At 38.1% G+C, this 12889-nt stretch overlaps 3 protein-coding genes across 4 annotated transcripts; 1 reads left to right on the forward strand and 2 right to left on the reverse strand.

Annotated features, from left to right (window-relative positions):
• The first annotated feature begins 98 nt into the window (after positions 1-98).
• On the forward strand, positions 99-7400 carry LOC141912740 (diablo homolog, mitochondrial-like). Of its 2 annotated transcripts, none has more exons than XM_074804108.1 (5): positions 99-285; positions 772-894; positions 1804-1935; positions 5060-5129; positions 5536-7400. In XM_074804108.1, exons 1-5 carry the CDS (start codon positions 100-102, stop codon positions 5706-5708), a joined length of 684 nt encoding a protein of 227 aa, XP_074660209.1. In that variant the 5' UTR covers position 99; the 3' UTR covers positions 5709-7400. The 2 variants fall into 2 exon arrangements, with proteins under 2 accessions (XP_074660209.1, XP_074660208.1); XM_074804107.1 differs by lacking the exon at positions 1804-1935 and adding an exon at positions 2901-3032.
• Positions 7401-8258: 858 nt separating this feature from the next.
• LOC141913356 (uncharacterized) lies at positions 8259-9137 on the reverse strand. Its single transcript, XM_074804861.1, has one exon. The coding sequence runs from the start codon at positions 9135-9137 to the stop codon at positions 8259-8261; it is 879 nt and encodes a 292-aa protein (XP_074660962.1).
• Positions 9138-10171: 1034 nt separating this feature from the next.
• Positions 10172-12135, reverse strand: LOC141913231 (UPAR/Ly6 domain-containing protein crok-like). The gene is made up of 3 exons (XM_074804703.1): positions 11987-12135; positions 10928-11065; positions 10172-10440 (listed from the first exon to the last, which is right to left on the reverse strand). The coding sequence occupies exons 1-3, from the start codon at positions 12048-12050 to the stop codon at positions 10244-10246; spliced, it is 399 nt and encodes a 132-aa protein (XP_074660804.1). The 5' UTR covers positions 12051-12135; the 3' UTR covers positions 10172-10243.
• Between the last annotated feature and the right edge of the window lie 754 nt (positions 12136-12889).

Below are 12889 nucleotides of genomic sequence, written 5' to 3' on the forward strand. Positions count from 1 at the left end.
TTTATTCACAATTCAATCTTAGAGATAGATTTTTGCGTTTTGGGCTTAAATATTTATTGATTTGATTTTAATATGCGTTTGCGTTTTAGATATTTCAAAATGGCGGCGCCCATGAAAATTTTAAATCTCGCTAATTTTGCCCGAAAATGCTCTCTAAAGTGGCGATACGTTCAAAGAATCGGCTCCAATTGCAATCGTATGCGTAGAGTAGTTACGGCGGCTCCTTTCGGAGTTTTGATCGCCGCCACACCGGTCGTGGCTAAGTCAGAAAAAGATGACGAAATGGTGAGTAGATTTTTCCCCTGACCCATATGCCATGGCAATGCCAATGGCATCGTATGATAAAGATATTTTGAATTGAATTGAATAGCCTAATAGAGGCCTAATTAAATCGGCGATCAAGGCTAACTAAACGGTCCAGATTCAAGAATCTAAATTATCGTAGTTGTTACTGTAGCGATCTTTCAAGCTAGATACTAGATAATGATATAGTGGTCTTGTGGATTGTGAAAATATCCGATCGTGAAACTAAACCACAGACAAGTTACTGACTAGGCCCAACCATAACCTGAAACAACACTAGCGCCTCCTCTGGATCCGCCCCTGTCAAGGTAGATTTGAAAATGAACATTCAGTTCATTTCTGACATTCCAGCTGATCGATTATTAACACTGTACAAGATAGATATATTCTGACATGGATCTGTCTTATTATCTTATTAAGGCAGATGATTTTTTACGAAATTTTTGCCCACTTTTATTCTATTTTCAGCAATTAGCGCTCAGTAACAAGAGACTGATACAAAACGCTGCATTAGCGACAGTTGATGCGTCTTCTGCGATGTTAAACCAAGCTGTGATGGCGTTGATTTTAGTGGAAGATGAATACACTAAAGTAAGAATGTACATACATTGTTTAACCACGGCAGGTTTAATAGTTGAATGTACATTGTTTAACCACGGCAGGTTTAATAGTTGAATGTACATTGTTTAACCACAGCAGGTTTAATAGTTGAATGTACATTGTTTAACCACAGCAGGTTTAATACTTGAATGTACATTGTTTAACCACGGCAGGTTTAATATTTGAATGTACATTGTTTAACCACGGCAGATTTAATAGTTGAATGTACATTGTTTAACCACGGCAGGTTTAATACTTGAATGTACATTGTTTAACCACGGCAGGTTTAATAGTTGAATGTACATTGTTTAACCACGGCAGGTTTAATACTTGAATGTACATTGTTTAACCACGGCAGGTTTAATAGTTGAATGTACATTGTTTAACCACGGCAGGTTTAATAGTTGAATGTACATTGTTTAACCACGGCAGGTTTAATAGTTGAATGTACATTGTTTAACCACGGCAGGTTTAATAGTTGAATGTACATTGTTTAATAGTTGAATGTACATTGTTTAACCACGGCAGGTTTAATGGTTGAATGTACATTTTTTAACCACGGCAGGTTTAATAGTTGAATGTACATTGTTTAACCACGGCAGGTTTAATATTTGAATGTACAATTTTTAACCACGGCAGGTTTAATAGTTGAATATGTACATTGTTTAACCACGGCAGGTTTAATATTTGAATGTACATTTTTTAACCACGGCAGGTTAAATAGTTGAATGTACGTTGTTTAACCACGGCAGGTTTAATAGTTGAATGTACATTGTTTAACCATGGCAGGTTTAACAGTTGAATGTACATTGTTTAACCACGGCAGGTTTAATAGTTGAATGTACGTTGTTTAACCACGGCAGGTTTAATAGTTGAATGTACATTGTTTAACCACGGCAGGTAGCTAAAGAGCTCACCGCGACAATCGATTACAGTTTACAAAACTTGGACAATGAATTCGCTCGAATGAAGGCGTGGAATAAAATCAATGATTTTCGAGACACGTTGTCCGATCTAAAAATCAAACGCGAGGTAGGGGTTGTTTTCTGTTTTTCGTGTTCTCGGTTTTCGTGTCGGGCTTGTTAGTAGAGTCGTCAGTGATTTTGATTGCCCTAAATGAGTAAAATTTTGATTGGCATTAGATTTGAAATGTTTCGATTCGGCGCATGGATCCTAAACCGGAGGGATCTGTAAAATCCTGCTCGAATCTTGAAGATGTAGAAATTAGCTTTTTGTGCCACAATGATTTTAACCGAAAGATATAAAACATCAAAAGAATTATTAAACATTGTTGGTTTTCAACTTCAAATTTCTTATTTTAAAATCAAACCCCATTTCGTTTCTGGTAAGTGTGGTGGATTTACAAGTTACACCGAACCACATCTGCAAATCAGATAAATAAAACGGGGACAATCCCCATTTCAAGGTCTAAAATCTTTCAGGTTTGTTTTGTTGTGCGTGAGACGCTTATCAGCGAAAAGTTAATCTAATCTGGATATATGCTTGAATGTATGCAGGTTTTTATTGCACAGCGAACTCAGCTTAATCTGGATCATTCGGGACTGATGAACCCAATCCGGTTTATAAATGAAAAATCCAGATTTGTCCGGAACAAATCGGGTTTACTGCGAATATTTTAGATCGGGGATCAAAATTACTAAGTGACGGATGGGCTGTAAAAAACCCACTACAAAATAAATATAAACAACTGTTATTGTTGTTTCCTTGCGTTTCAGGTGGAATCATTCCACCCATCTTCAGAGTTTATTAGAAATGTAAGGAAAAAACAAAAGCTGTTGCTTAGATTTTGTATTGTGTGTTTTCCCGCACGGAGAGACTATCCATCACTGTAATTACTAATAACTACTATAAGCGACTCTGTGTAATTTACTGATAATTGAATATACAAAGACCGCCGCCGCGACACGGAATTCGAGGGCATTTTCGAGTTGTTGTTTCAGCTTTCTTTTTTTTTGTTTTTTACCGTTCGTTGTTAGGCGTTAACGAAACTTGTAGCGCTCTTAGAGAAACGCATACAGTGCCTCGGCAACGAGTTCGCGCAGCAGGAAATTTGGGATGAAATTATCGAGGCCCGTAGCGCGGTTAACGAGGGTAAAACGAAGAAATCGGTATGTACTAATTATATGCGTGGTGAATTCCGGTTGACAGAGTGAGGTCTCAGGTGGAGCGTTCAAAAAGTATGTACCCCATAATTTTCCGACTTCCCCTCCACCTCTACTTACTTTGTGCATTAAGTTTCCTTACTTCCCTCTGAGATACGCACATACCATGTCATTAATCCCCTTCCTGTCAGTATTCAATCTTGACAATCACTAACCTGTTTTGATTTTTTTAAAATCAAGGACAAAATTTTCTTTCCAAAAGTACTTTCATTAGGCTACACTGCATTAACACAAGAAGTGGTGATTTGTATTTGAGTATTTGGTGCATTGAGTAGAATCCAGATTGATTCAATCGGTACCCCATGATGATTATGTATTTTTTCTGCTTCAAACCCCCAAACCTCCCACTCCTGTGTACCTTGTTTGGTTCTGAAAATTCAAACCCTCGCCCCCATAGTGGTACATACTTGACGAACGCTCCTTTATTTTAAGTAGCTGATTCGGGCCGTTCGTAGAATATCCTGCAACTTTAAGAATTAGTGCAACAGAATAAAACAGATTTACCTAGAATTTGTTCGCTTACTTTAATTCCGTTGTGGTCAAACAAGAGTTTCTTGATTTGGTACCAACACACTTTCATTTTAGCGCACTCGTCAAAAGTGGATTTTCATTTCCAAACTTAATTTTGGCACGCTCAAACAAAGGACCATCTATTTTGGCACCTGTACTTAAAACCCGTTTTCATCTTAACATCTGCGGCAAAAAGGAATTTTCATTACCGTGAGAGCACCAAAATTGATGAGGATTTTTTGTGCGGCAAATCACATTTTTGGTAGCCAAAATGAATGTCTGTTTTGATGGTTGTCGAAAATGGATATTCTTTGTCTTATGAAACAGATTCTTCTTAAAAGAAAGTTCCAGGCATTTTGTGTGGCTTACAATTGCATGTGGGATATTTTCTATTTTGAGGCGTGAATCAGCGACCATCGTCAATAAAAACCACTACTTCTACATCAAACCACGTTTCAACTCATCTCTTCTGTATTGTGTTGATGCACTGTGTTCATATATTTTTAGATATTTTGTGAATAAATTCAATTTTTCCACGATCTCTCTTAATCATACACATACCAAACTGCTGTATACTACTTTATTGTACATTTTGACATGTTTTCATTCCTGTTGTATGCGACGAGGTCAGCTGTACTGCGAAGTATTCTTTAGGAGTTACTACATTTTAGTTAGTCGCGCTACACCCCTCCCCCCTTCATTTGAAACCTCATTCAACAACAGATTTACTATGACAGTAACACTAAACAAGTCTAATAAAGCGTAAAATGGATTCCTAGTCTTATTTTTGGTGAGCTTAAAAAACTGGCCGCCTATTTACCCTGTACATTAATTACTTTAGAATCATGATCAAGCTAACACAGTAACAGACAGGGGCGGATCCAAATGCCAATTTTGAAGGATTAACACCAAAAAAATGGGCCCTTTGATGTCCAAAAGGGCAATTTGGTGTACTGCCACCACTGAAATGATGCACCAATTATCTTTTTTGACAAAATGAAAAAAGGCACTCAAAAACATTTGAAGACATTTGTACAAGTCCCACTGGATCCGCCCCTGTCGGACAGAAAGAACTGATTACAAATTGATAAGGAAATAAATATCATTGAATAAGAAGAGATTTTTTGTAAAACAATCTCATTGAATTCATTGATCACAGTTTTATCATTGGCCGTATCAAAATCATGGTTACTTGAACTTGTTGAATGAGGTTTCGATGTATTTATTCAAGCACCTTCTTCGCTTTGCTTTTGTGGGTTATTCATTCAGCTTTGTTTATGTGCTTTTGTATAATATATCTATCTACGTAAACTTCCATTTATTATTGAATTAATGAAATACTCAGTAGTTACATCTACGAGCAATCATCTGAATGGTGAGCTGAGATGATTTCCGTACACTATACTATGGGCAGGATAGGCGAATTAAGAAGTGTTTTCAAAAACCGATGATTATTCTTTCAGCATTATGAACAGATAGTTGAACACGCCGAAAAACTGCTCAATACGGCTGCAGAGGCTGCTTTTGTATCAGGTTTGTAGTATTACTTGTCGTTATTGATACCTGTCGTCGACCATTTTCCTTTTGAAAATGATACCTTATTGACCTGGCCTTATCGACAGGGGCGGACCTAGGGTTAAGACCTGAGGATTACCGATTTTTTTAGGGCAATATGAGTTTGAAAAAAGGACCTGTAGCAACTGAGTTGTGAGTTAAAGTCAAACTCTGAAATAAAATTCGTTCATTTTCAACGAGTTAACTATATCGAGTGAAATTTTAATTAGGAACTGGTTCCAGGCACTTTGATATTGACAGGAAGAATACACGCTGTTCAAGAATTCTCCACACAATTCTGCCTTCGTTTGAAGGGTGCCCTTTTCACATGTTCTTTTCGACGAAATTGTCTAAATATTGCCTGAATATTTTTGTTCGTACGTAGGTTCCGAATACGCTAGCACGGTGGCCGGCGAGCACCTGTACAGCGCGCAAGTAAAAAAGGAAATTCAACGCCGCGAAACGGAACGCGCCGAACGCGAACTGCAAGCGATGGAAGTAAAAAGTATCAAAATGACGAGTAAACACGCGGAGAAACAGACGAAACAGCGAGGATGAGAACGAGCGATTTTAGTTTAATTAGCTCGAATAATGTATATACGATGATGTAGTCAATTTTGTACACTTTCCAATGATTCGATGTATATCGATTATTAGTCGCGATTTTATGTGATTTGAAGTCGTTTTCCACGGCGCGATACGCGTAACGGCAGAAAACGACGTTATAATCTTCGACATTTCTTTATTACAGTAGACTCCATTTGATCTTGGAGTAATCATTTGACCTCCAAGGTTTAACCCTGGGATTCTACTGCCTCGTACTAACGCGTGCTCCAGGTGATGTGTGGATAAAAGTTCATCGGGGTACAGTAGAACTCGCTGTAATTCAGATGACTACGGAAAAATGCCCAGATTTCTCCGAATTAAGCATAATCTGAATAATAGTTTACACGGTTCCAGATAAAATGGACCAAATATTTCATCCGAATTAAGTGAAAAAGCAGATTGAGAAATCCGAATGAAGCCGGTTCTACTGTAATTGTCGGACCTGCTCTGACTGTCCCGGAATTGACTTGGTCCCGCGAGATATGAGCCTACAGCGCCGATCTACTTTATTGCCCTTCTTATAAAAACCGATTAAAGTAAGTTTCGATGTTTGCTCGGGATCACATGATTACCTGTTAATAAAGCCATCCTCTTTCAGGGATGAGAACCGGGGTTACATGTATCTAAAGCGGGGATCTACTGTACACATCTTTCTGGTCAAGTTGAATAGTGTCTGTAGCGGTAGCTATTAATGTTATGTATTTCTTATCAACACGACAAAATGACCTCGTTAATCTAGTGTCCTAGAAATGCATTTACGTTTAGTTTAGATAGTAGATATTACTGTACACGAAAACCTCGTCTAACCTCGGCCGAACTGGGACCGGGTAGGGATAGAAAAACACGCCAGGGTCCAGTTCCACAGTTCCGAGTTAAGATTTGACTCTGAACTAACTCATTGAAAATGAACTAACTCTAACTCAGAGTTAACTCTAACTCACAACTGTGGAACTGGACCCTGGATGTCAGTAAATCATCTCATTTTCAAGAACTCCCGAGTTTTCCATATTGGGAGTAAGGCGAGGTTTACTGTACGGGATAGATCAGCCGTCTATTCACAACAACAGACGTATTTATAGTAAACACCTCGAACAGGTTCATCGAGAACCATTGGAGGTTCATCCACTGAGGCAACACTTTGGAAGAACCATTTGTGATGATCGTATACGTTTCGTCATCAACCAACGCTATGTTGCAGAAGCATTGGTCGATAACGATACGAATTTACAACGATTAACTCGAAGTTGCTATTTGAATGAACTTGATCTATAGCCGCGATCACACGAGCGTTTTGGCGCGACCAAAAACGTCGGGCCTGACCTGAGCCAAATTTTAGCACGAAACAAATGATTGTTTTGAATTGCAACTGCTTCTGGAAATACTCACTTCGCTTTGTTCGAGTGGTTTACGTGTGAGCGCACTCTCTCGATTAGCCACCGACCTGATCCGTGCCAGCCTGATCCGTGCCAATTTGGCCCGGGCCAAATCATGCCCTTGTGATCGCGGCTTATGCCATGCTGCCCGTCGTCTCGGGGATTGAGACGTAATTGTTGTTGTTTGTTGTTTTTCTGTAATTCTATGTGAACGATCATTAGATAGATTTGACACGCATTTAATTATCGATATAAAACGGTTAATTTATACTCGAATGATGAATAAATAAATGAATAAAACTGGACGCTTTCTGTCTTTATTGACTGCCACGATGCTCAAAAATGGTGTAGAACAGTCGTCTCATTTTTCAAAGCAAATGTGGAAGCTGAATGAAGTGATGCGGATTCTAGTCAGTTTCTGTTCGTCTATAAAAGGCCAAATACCATTAATCGGGGGCGGAACGAGGACTGTAGAGGGCAGCAGTGGTGCAGCAGGAAATGTAAATATGGCATTCTCGCTGTTAACCCTTCGATGGATAATCAAATGAAATACATTCTAATTGCTCCTTTACACTTACCAAGAAACATAAGAACATTTAGGAAAGCAATGAACCTGCTTAGTAATAAATCGAAGCCGTGTAGAAGAAGTTCAATTGTTTTGACGTCACTTCCGAGAACACGACATTGAGTGTAAATAAAGATTAGTGAAATTCCTAATTTTCGATAATCTACAAAACTGAGGTAGTTTGCGTTGTAGTGGGGAGGGGGATATACGTTCGAATTTACCAATCTCGGATTCCACTTGTGGCGAGCGCGAGGATCCACCAGGTTGCGAGCCGTGAGGATCCACCAGGTTCGCTAGTGTGCATTCGGAAAACGATGTCACGATTTCTTCTCAAATTGATGAAACTCTATGCCTAATATTCCAAACTCTGCGAATGATGACTAAAACTCACGCTGTGATTATATGAACTCTATAGATCAAGCTCTGAGTTCATCGTGATTTGTCTAATGGTTTATTGCTTTTAACTTTATGTATCTTGATTGAGATCGTTTATTGATACACACGCCATCTGGCGGATAAGCCGGTGACACGGGTCCTCATTGGTAGGAGTCTCTATACATCGTTCTAACGCGACACGATAAATAGTTTATAGATTTCCTGGCGTACTTCGCCGCCTGACAAGAGATAAAGGAAAAAGTTGATCGAATAATTGGTTACGTACATCAAAGATAATATTTCGTAAGCGGCCTGTACGCTATCGGTCATAGTACCGCGAGGAGCGATCACTTGGATGAGCCAGTGAGGCAGGGATAATCCCAAAAACGAAAACGTCAGAGTTAACATCATTACGGTTACGCGATTTACTTTCCGCTCGCCTTTTTCGTCGTGACTGCCGCCGCTGACCGATCGCGACTGTCTGACCAGAATTACCACGATTAACGCGTTCAAAATCATAATCGAACCGGCCGGTAAGTAGACGACGGTGAAGCTGAAAAACTGAGCGGCTCGTTTCAATCGTTTGGCGTTGAAATAACAAGCGCCGTTATCGTGATACAACTGCCTGTTGTTCAGAGCGGCCAATAAACAAATCAGCACCAACGATACGGTGATGATTCCGGCGAATTTCAGCCGCAGAAATCGCCGCGCGAAAAACGGAAAAGCTACCGAAACGAACCGCTCCGAGGCGATGACCACCATGAACCAGGCGGACACGTGCTGGCTTACCGTCGGCAAAGAGTTCATTACGATACACTGGACGTCAGTGGTGATGACGATGACCAATCGCCGTCCGAATTTCAACGAAAGAAAGTTCACCCAGTACAAGAAATGCGCGCACAAGACAACAGTGTCGGAAACAGCAATGGCGGTTAGATACAGCGCGTAGGTACGACGTCGAAGGACGGTGACGTTCATCACGACGACGATGAGAAAGTTACCCGAAAATCCGACGAAAATTATCACCGGTAAAACAGCCACCTCCATCCAGAATTTACTGGCGCCCATCTTAGCGAAATTTGTATATCTATTCATAACCTTGGATGGCCAATAGCCGGCGTATCTTTCGACAACGGTCACATTGTTCATCACCGAAATCATCGATATGAATGAACTTGGACAAGCGCCCGTTTATCCTGTGGCGAAAGGAAACTGGTGCTCTCTTATTCTGGTTATCTTCGGGTTGACTTCGGCTGTAGAAAATATATGTTGCACACGTCCCGCAAGTTCCACGCCCAAGAACCGCACGGTGTAGTCGTAAAAAACATAGACCAAATAAAGATACTGATATGTGTACGTATATTGTTTACTTAAAAATTGGATCGTTACTGAACTATAAATCAATCTCTACTAGAAATTGATTAAGACGATTGTGATTGTTATGATATCCAATCAGAATCACGATAGTAGATAAAAAAAGAATTCAACATTTTATCAATTAATGTTTTATTCGTGTAAAAACATATTTTGGAACAATATACACATCATCGATCAAGTAATAATTGTAGACGTATCTCTGTATATTCTAAACGTGAATGAAAAGTAATTTGATAGACAATATTTCAGAACAATCTACATTATGTAAACTACGATTTCTCGATATATCGGTAAATCTATATATTGTGCATAGATTGGATTTTCGAATATATATGTACATAAAAATCACCTCACAATTTCTTATCGAATCCACGATCAAATCTACTACAATTTATCACATTCTGGTCGGCCTCATTTGATGCAGGCTCGAAGTTAGATACCGGACTAGTACGTGAAAAATTGGAATTGAAAGAAAACATGGAACCCAGATTCGAGCTTTAACGAGATACAGTAGTGACGTACAATTATTTATGCTATTCACAATTACATGTATATATATATATATATATATATATATATATATATATATATATATATATATATATATATATATATATATATATATATATATATATATATATATATATATATATATATATATATATATATATATATATATATATATATATATATATATATATACATATATACGATAAATACACTTATAATCATTGCAGATAAAATTACATCGATATAAAATCTATAGATGATGGAATTCTGGTGAGCGAATTGTTCTGCTAGAATGCAAGGCACTTGAAGATAATTGTGCTTATGATTACGACGGCTAAAGTGGTACTGATTCTCGTCCAGGAAGCCGCGTTGCAGCCATCATGACCGGTACAGTCGGTACACATCATACCGTCTGAGGTTCTCGACTTGCATTCCGGGTCACCGTTAAACAGGCATTCTCTAATCACGCGACCATTTTTTCCGGCTTCGAGAAGAAAAGAACAAAACAAATACAATACGTACATTCGATATCGTATCTGTAGTTAATGCACAGTTAATTGTCAAATATATGTCCTAAGAAATGTAGTTCAAGGCAACTTTTTAAGGAACACTAATTATTGATGTCTGTTACATGAACAATCAATAACAACAAGCCTCGTTACGGTTTCCATGCAAGATTTCCTATACCGGCATATAGTTCGCCGAATATCGATTCGAAGTTCGAAAATCCTTTCCTAGTTTTTTCAAAAATTGACGAAAATTTCTTGCATTCAGTTTAAAAGTAGGTTGAAATAAACGTACATATCGATTCGTTTTGATGTTTAATAAATTTGCGATGAACCTTAAGTTTTTCTGAAAGATTTTCTCTTCGTTCACGATTTAAAGATCTAAGACTTAAGGTTTTAGAAATATATACGTATATATCTCTATATGTACTACATTTTTCTATTTTATTCTTGTCATTTTACTACCTTGTTTGAGCTTTCGGCAGCCAGTCGACATTTTTCCACCTCCGTAACAAAAGCTGATCGACATTGTCAGGTTGTCAAACGGATCGGCGCATAATTTATTGGTATTCGTATCGCAGACGTAACATCGAATGGAAACCACTAAACGGAAGTGAACGAGAAAACTAACTTCAAAGTTTATTGACGCCTCAAGAAATAACGAGTATATACCTTGATATTGTCGACAGTATGATATAAAAGTGGATCAATAAAGTTATGTTGAATTTGAATATATCGATTATTGAATTGAATTGACCGGAAACCAGTCTAGCCCCGTTATATTGATGACGTAGTGCACATCTTTTCAAGAATGATGATTATGAAACATAAAATAAGAGTTATGAAATATATTTGTGATTACAAAATAATTGCCAAAATTCACGATTGTAATTGTTATTTTGAAACGCCAGTATTGATGACGTAGTGCACATCGTCTCACGCAGAATCCCTAAAATAACGCATTCTAGTATAATGTTTAATTTATAAAACAAATAACGGCGAAAAAAGACAGTTCAATTTCAGATTATTTTCTTCAAACCTTTAGCCGTTTTAACGTGAGAATTTTCGCGTTAAAATGACTTTTCCCGTTTCAAATGGTGTGATAAAACAAATATCCTGTGAACACGTATTGATACGACTATTCGATTTTTTATGGTTTTATTGAACAAAATTGCTACGCGTGGCGTGATTTTTCATATATAACCCGAATCAGCCACCATTGGTCTGGTGCCCACCCAAATCAATAAGTGATTTTCAAGTCGTAATAAAACTTCGATAATCAGTTTTAACGCCGAGATAACCAGTTTATTCGAAGTAAGTAAATTTGGAATAAACCTCAAAAATCCTTTTTAACACAGAAAACCAGTTATTCCGTGTCTGTTCACGATGTTGGAAAACTACGTTTATTCCCGGTTACAAACTAGAAATGAACATTGAATCTATATTCTACAGATATACCCAATTTAACTGTGTATCAAATATTTTTCATTTCAATTAATTCAGGTTTATGTATGTATGACTTACCGCTCTCTACGTGAAGATACAAAACTAATGCGATGGACGTCGCGACGAAGGCCAGACGATTCATTTTGAAATATGTACGGTTTTTTTTCGATAACTGACTGCTGTGATTCCTTATCGAGACTCACTCGTCGATCGTGTCGTTATCGCCCTCCGGTAGCGGGTGACTGTGCGTTACGCGTGTTTAATTCTTGATTTTTTCCCGTAAAAATTCAGGACACCAAGTAGGCCTATAGGCCAGTGTCGTAATTAGTCAAATCTGCGTATACTAGTAATGACACATAATCGCTGAACAATTTGCTTTTTTAGCGGTTTATTATATTATATTAGACTAGTATAGTATTGACCTCACTTGTCATCGGATTGCGGGAAATTGCTTATTTCTTTGTGCATTTACTTCACAATCAGCTCTGACTAGAATTTACGAGTTAATGTGGGGTACCGTAAATCCGTTACGATAAACAACAGCGCGTCAAAAACGCGCGCTAGTCAGCTACTTGTACCCAGTGCAAATTTTGATTTCATTTATTTTCTTTTAATTAATTTTTCCATTAACCATCGGAACAGTGGGTTTTATAGTTATAATCTGTTCTACATGTCTGTGTCTGCTCTATAACTATGCATATACAAACCTGGTCCCATCGACAGGCATATATTCTAAAACGTCACGGGGAGAGAGAGGCCAGCTAATTATATACAATAATTCCCACTTTACTCGGTTATTTTTGGACTGCAAATATTTCATCGAGTTGAGAATCGGGATATTTCTTTGTAAAATACACCGACTTGAGAGTGATTTACTGACTTCACCGGTACCGAGTAAAGCCGAGTCTAGAAGTATACGCGAAACAACAAATTATCGATAAGGCGTTTGAATGGAGATATAGTCCTAATAATAACTGCCCG

The sequence above is a fragment of the Tubulanus polymorphus genome, chromosome 11 (genome assembly GCF_964204645.1).
Source record: "Tubulanus polymorphus chromosome 11, tnTubPoly1.2, whole genome shotgun sequence".
In the NCBI taxonomy this organism is placed as follows: domain Eukaryota; kingdom Metazoa; phylum Nemertea; class Palaeonemertea; order Tubulaniformes; family Tubulanidae; genus Tubulanus; species Tubulanus polymorphus.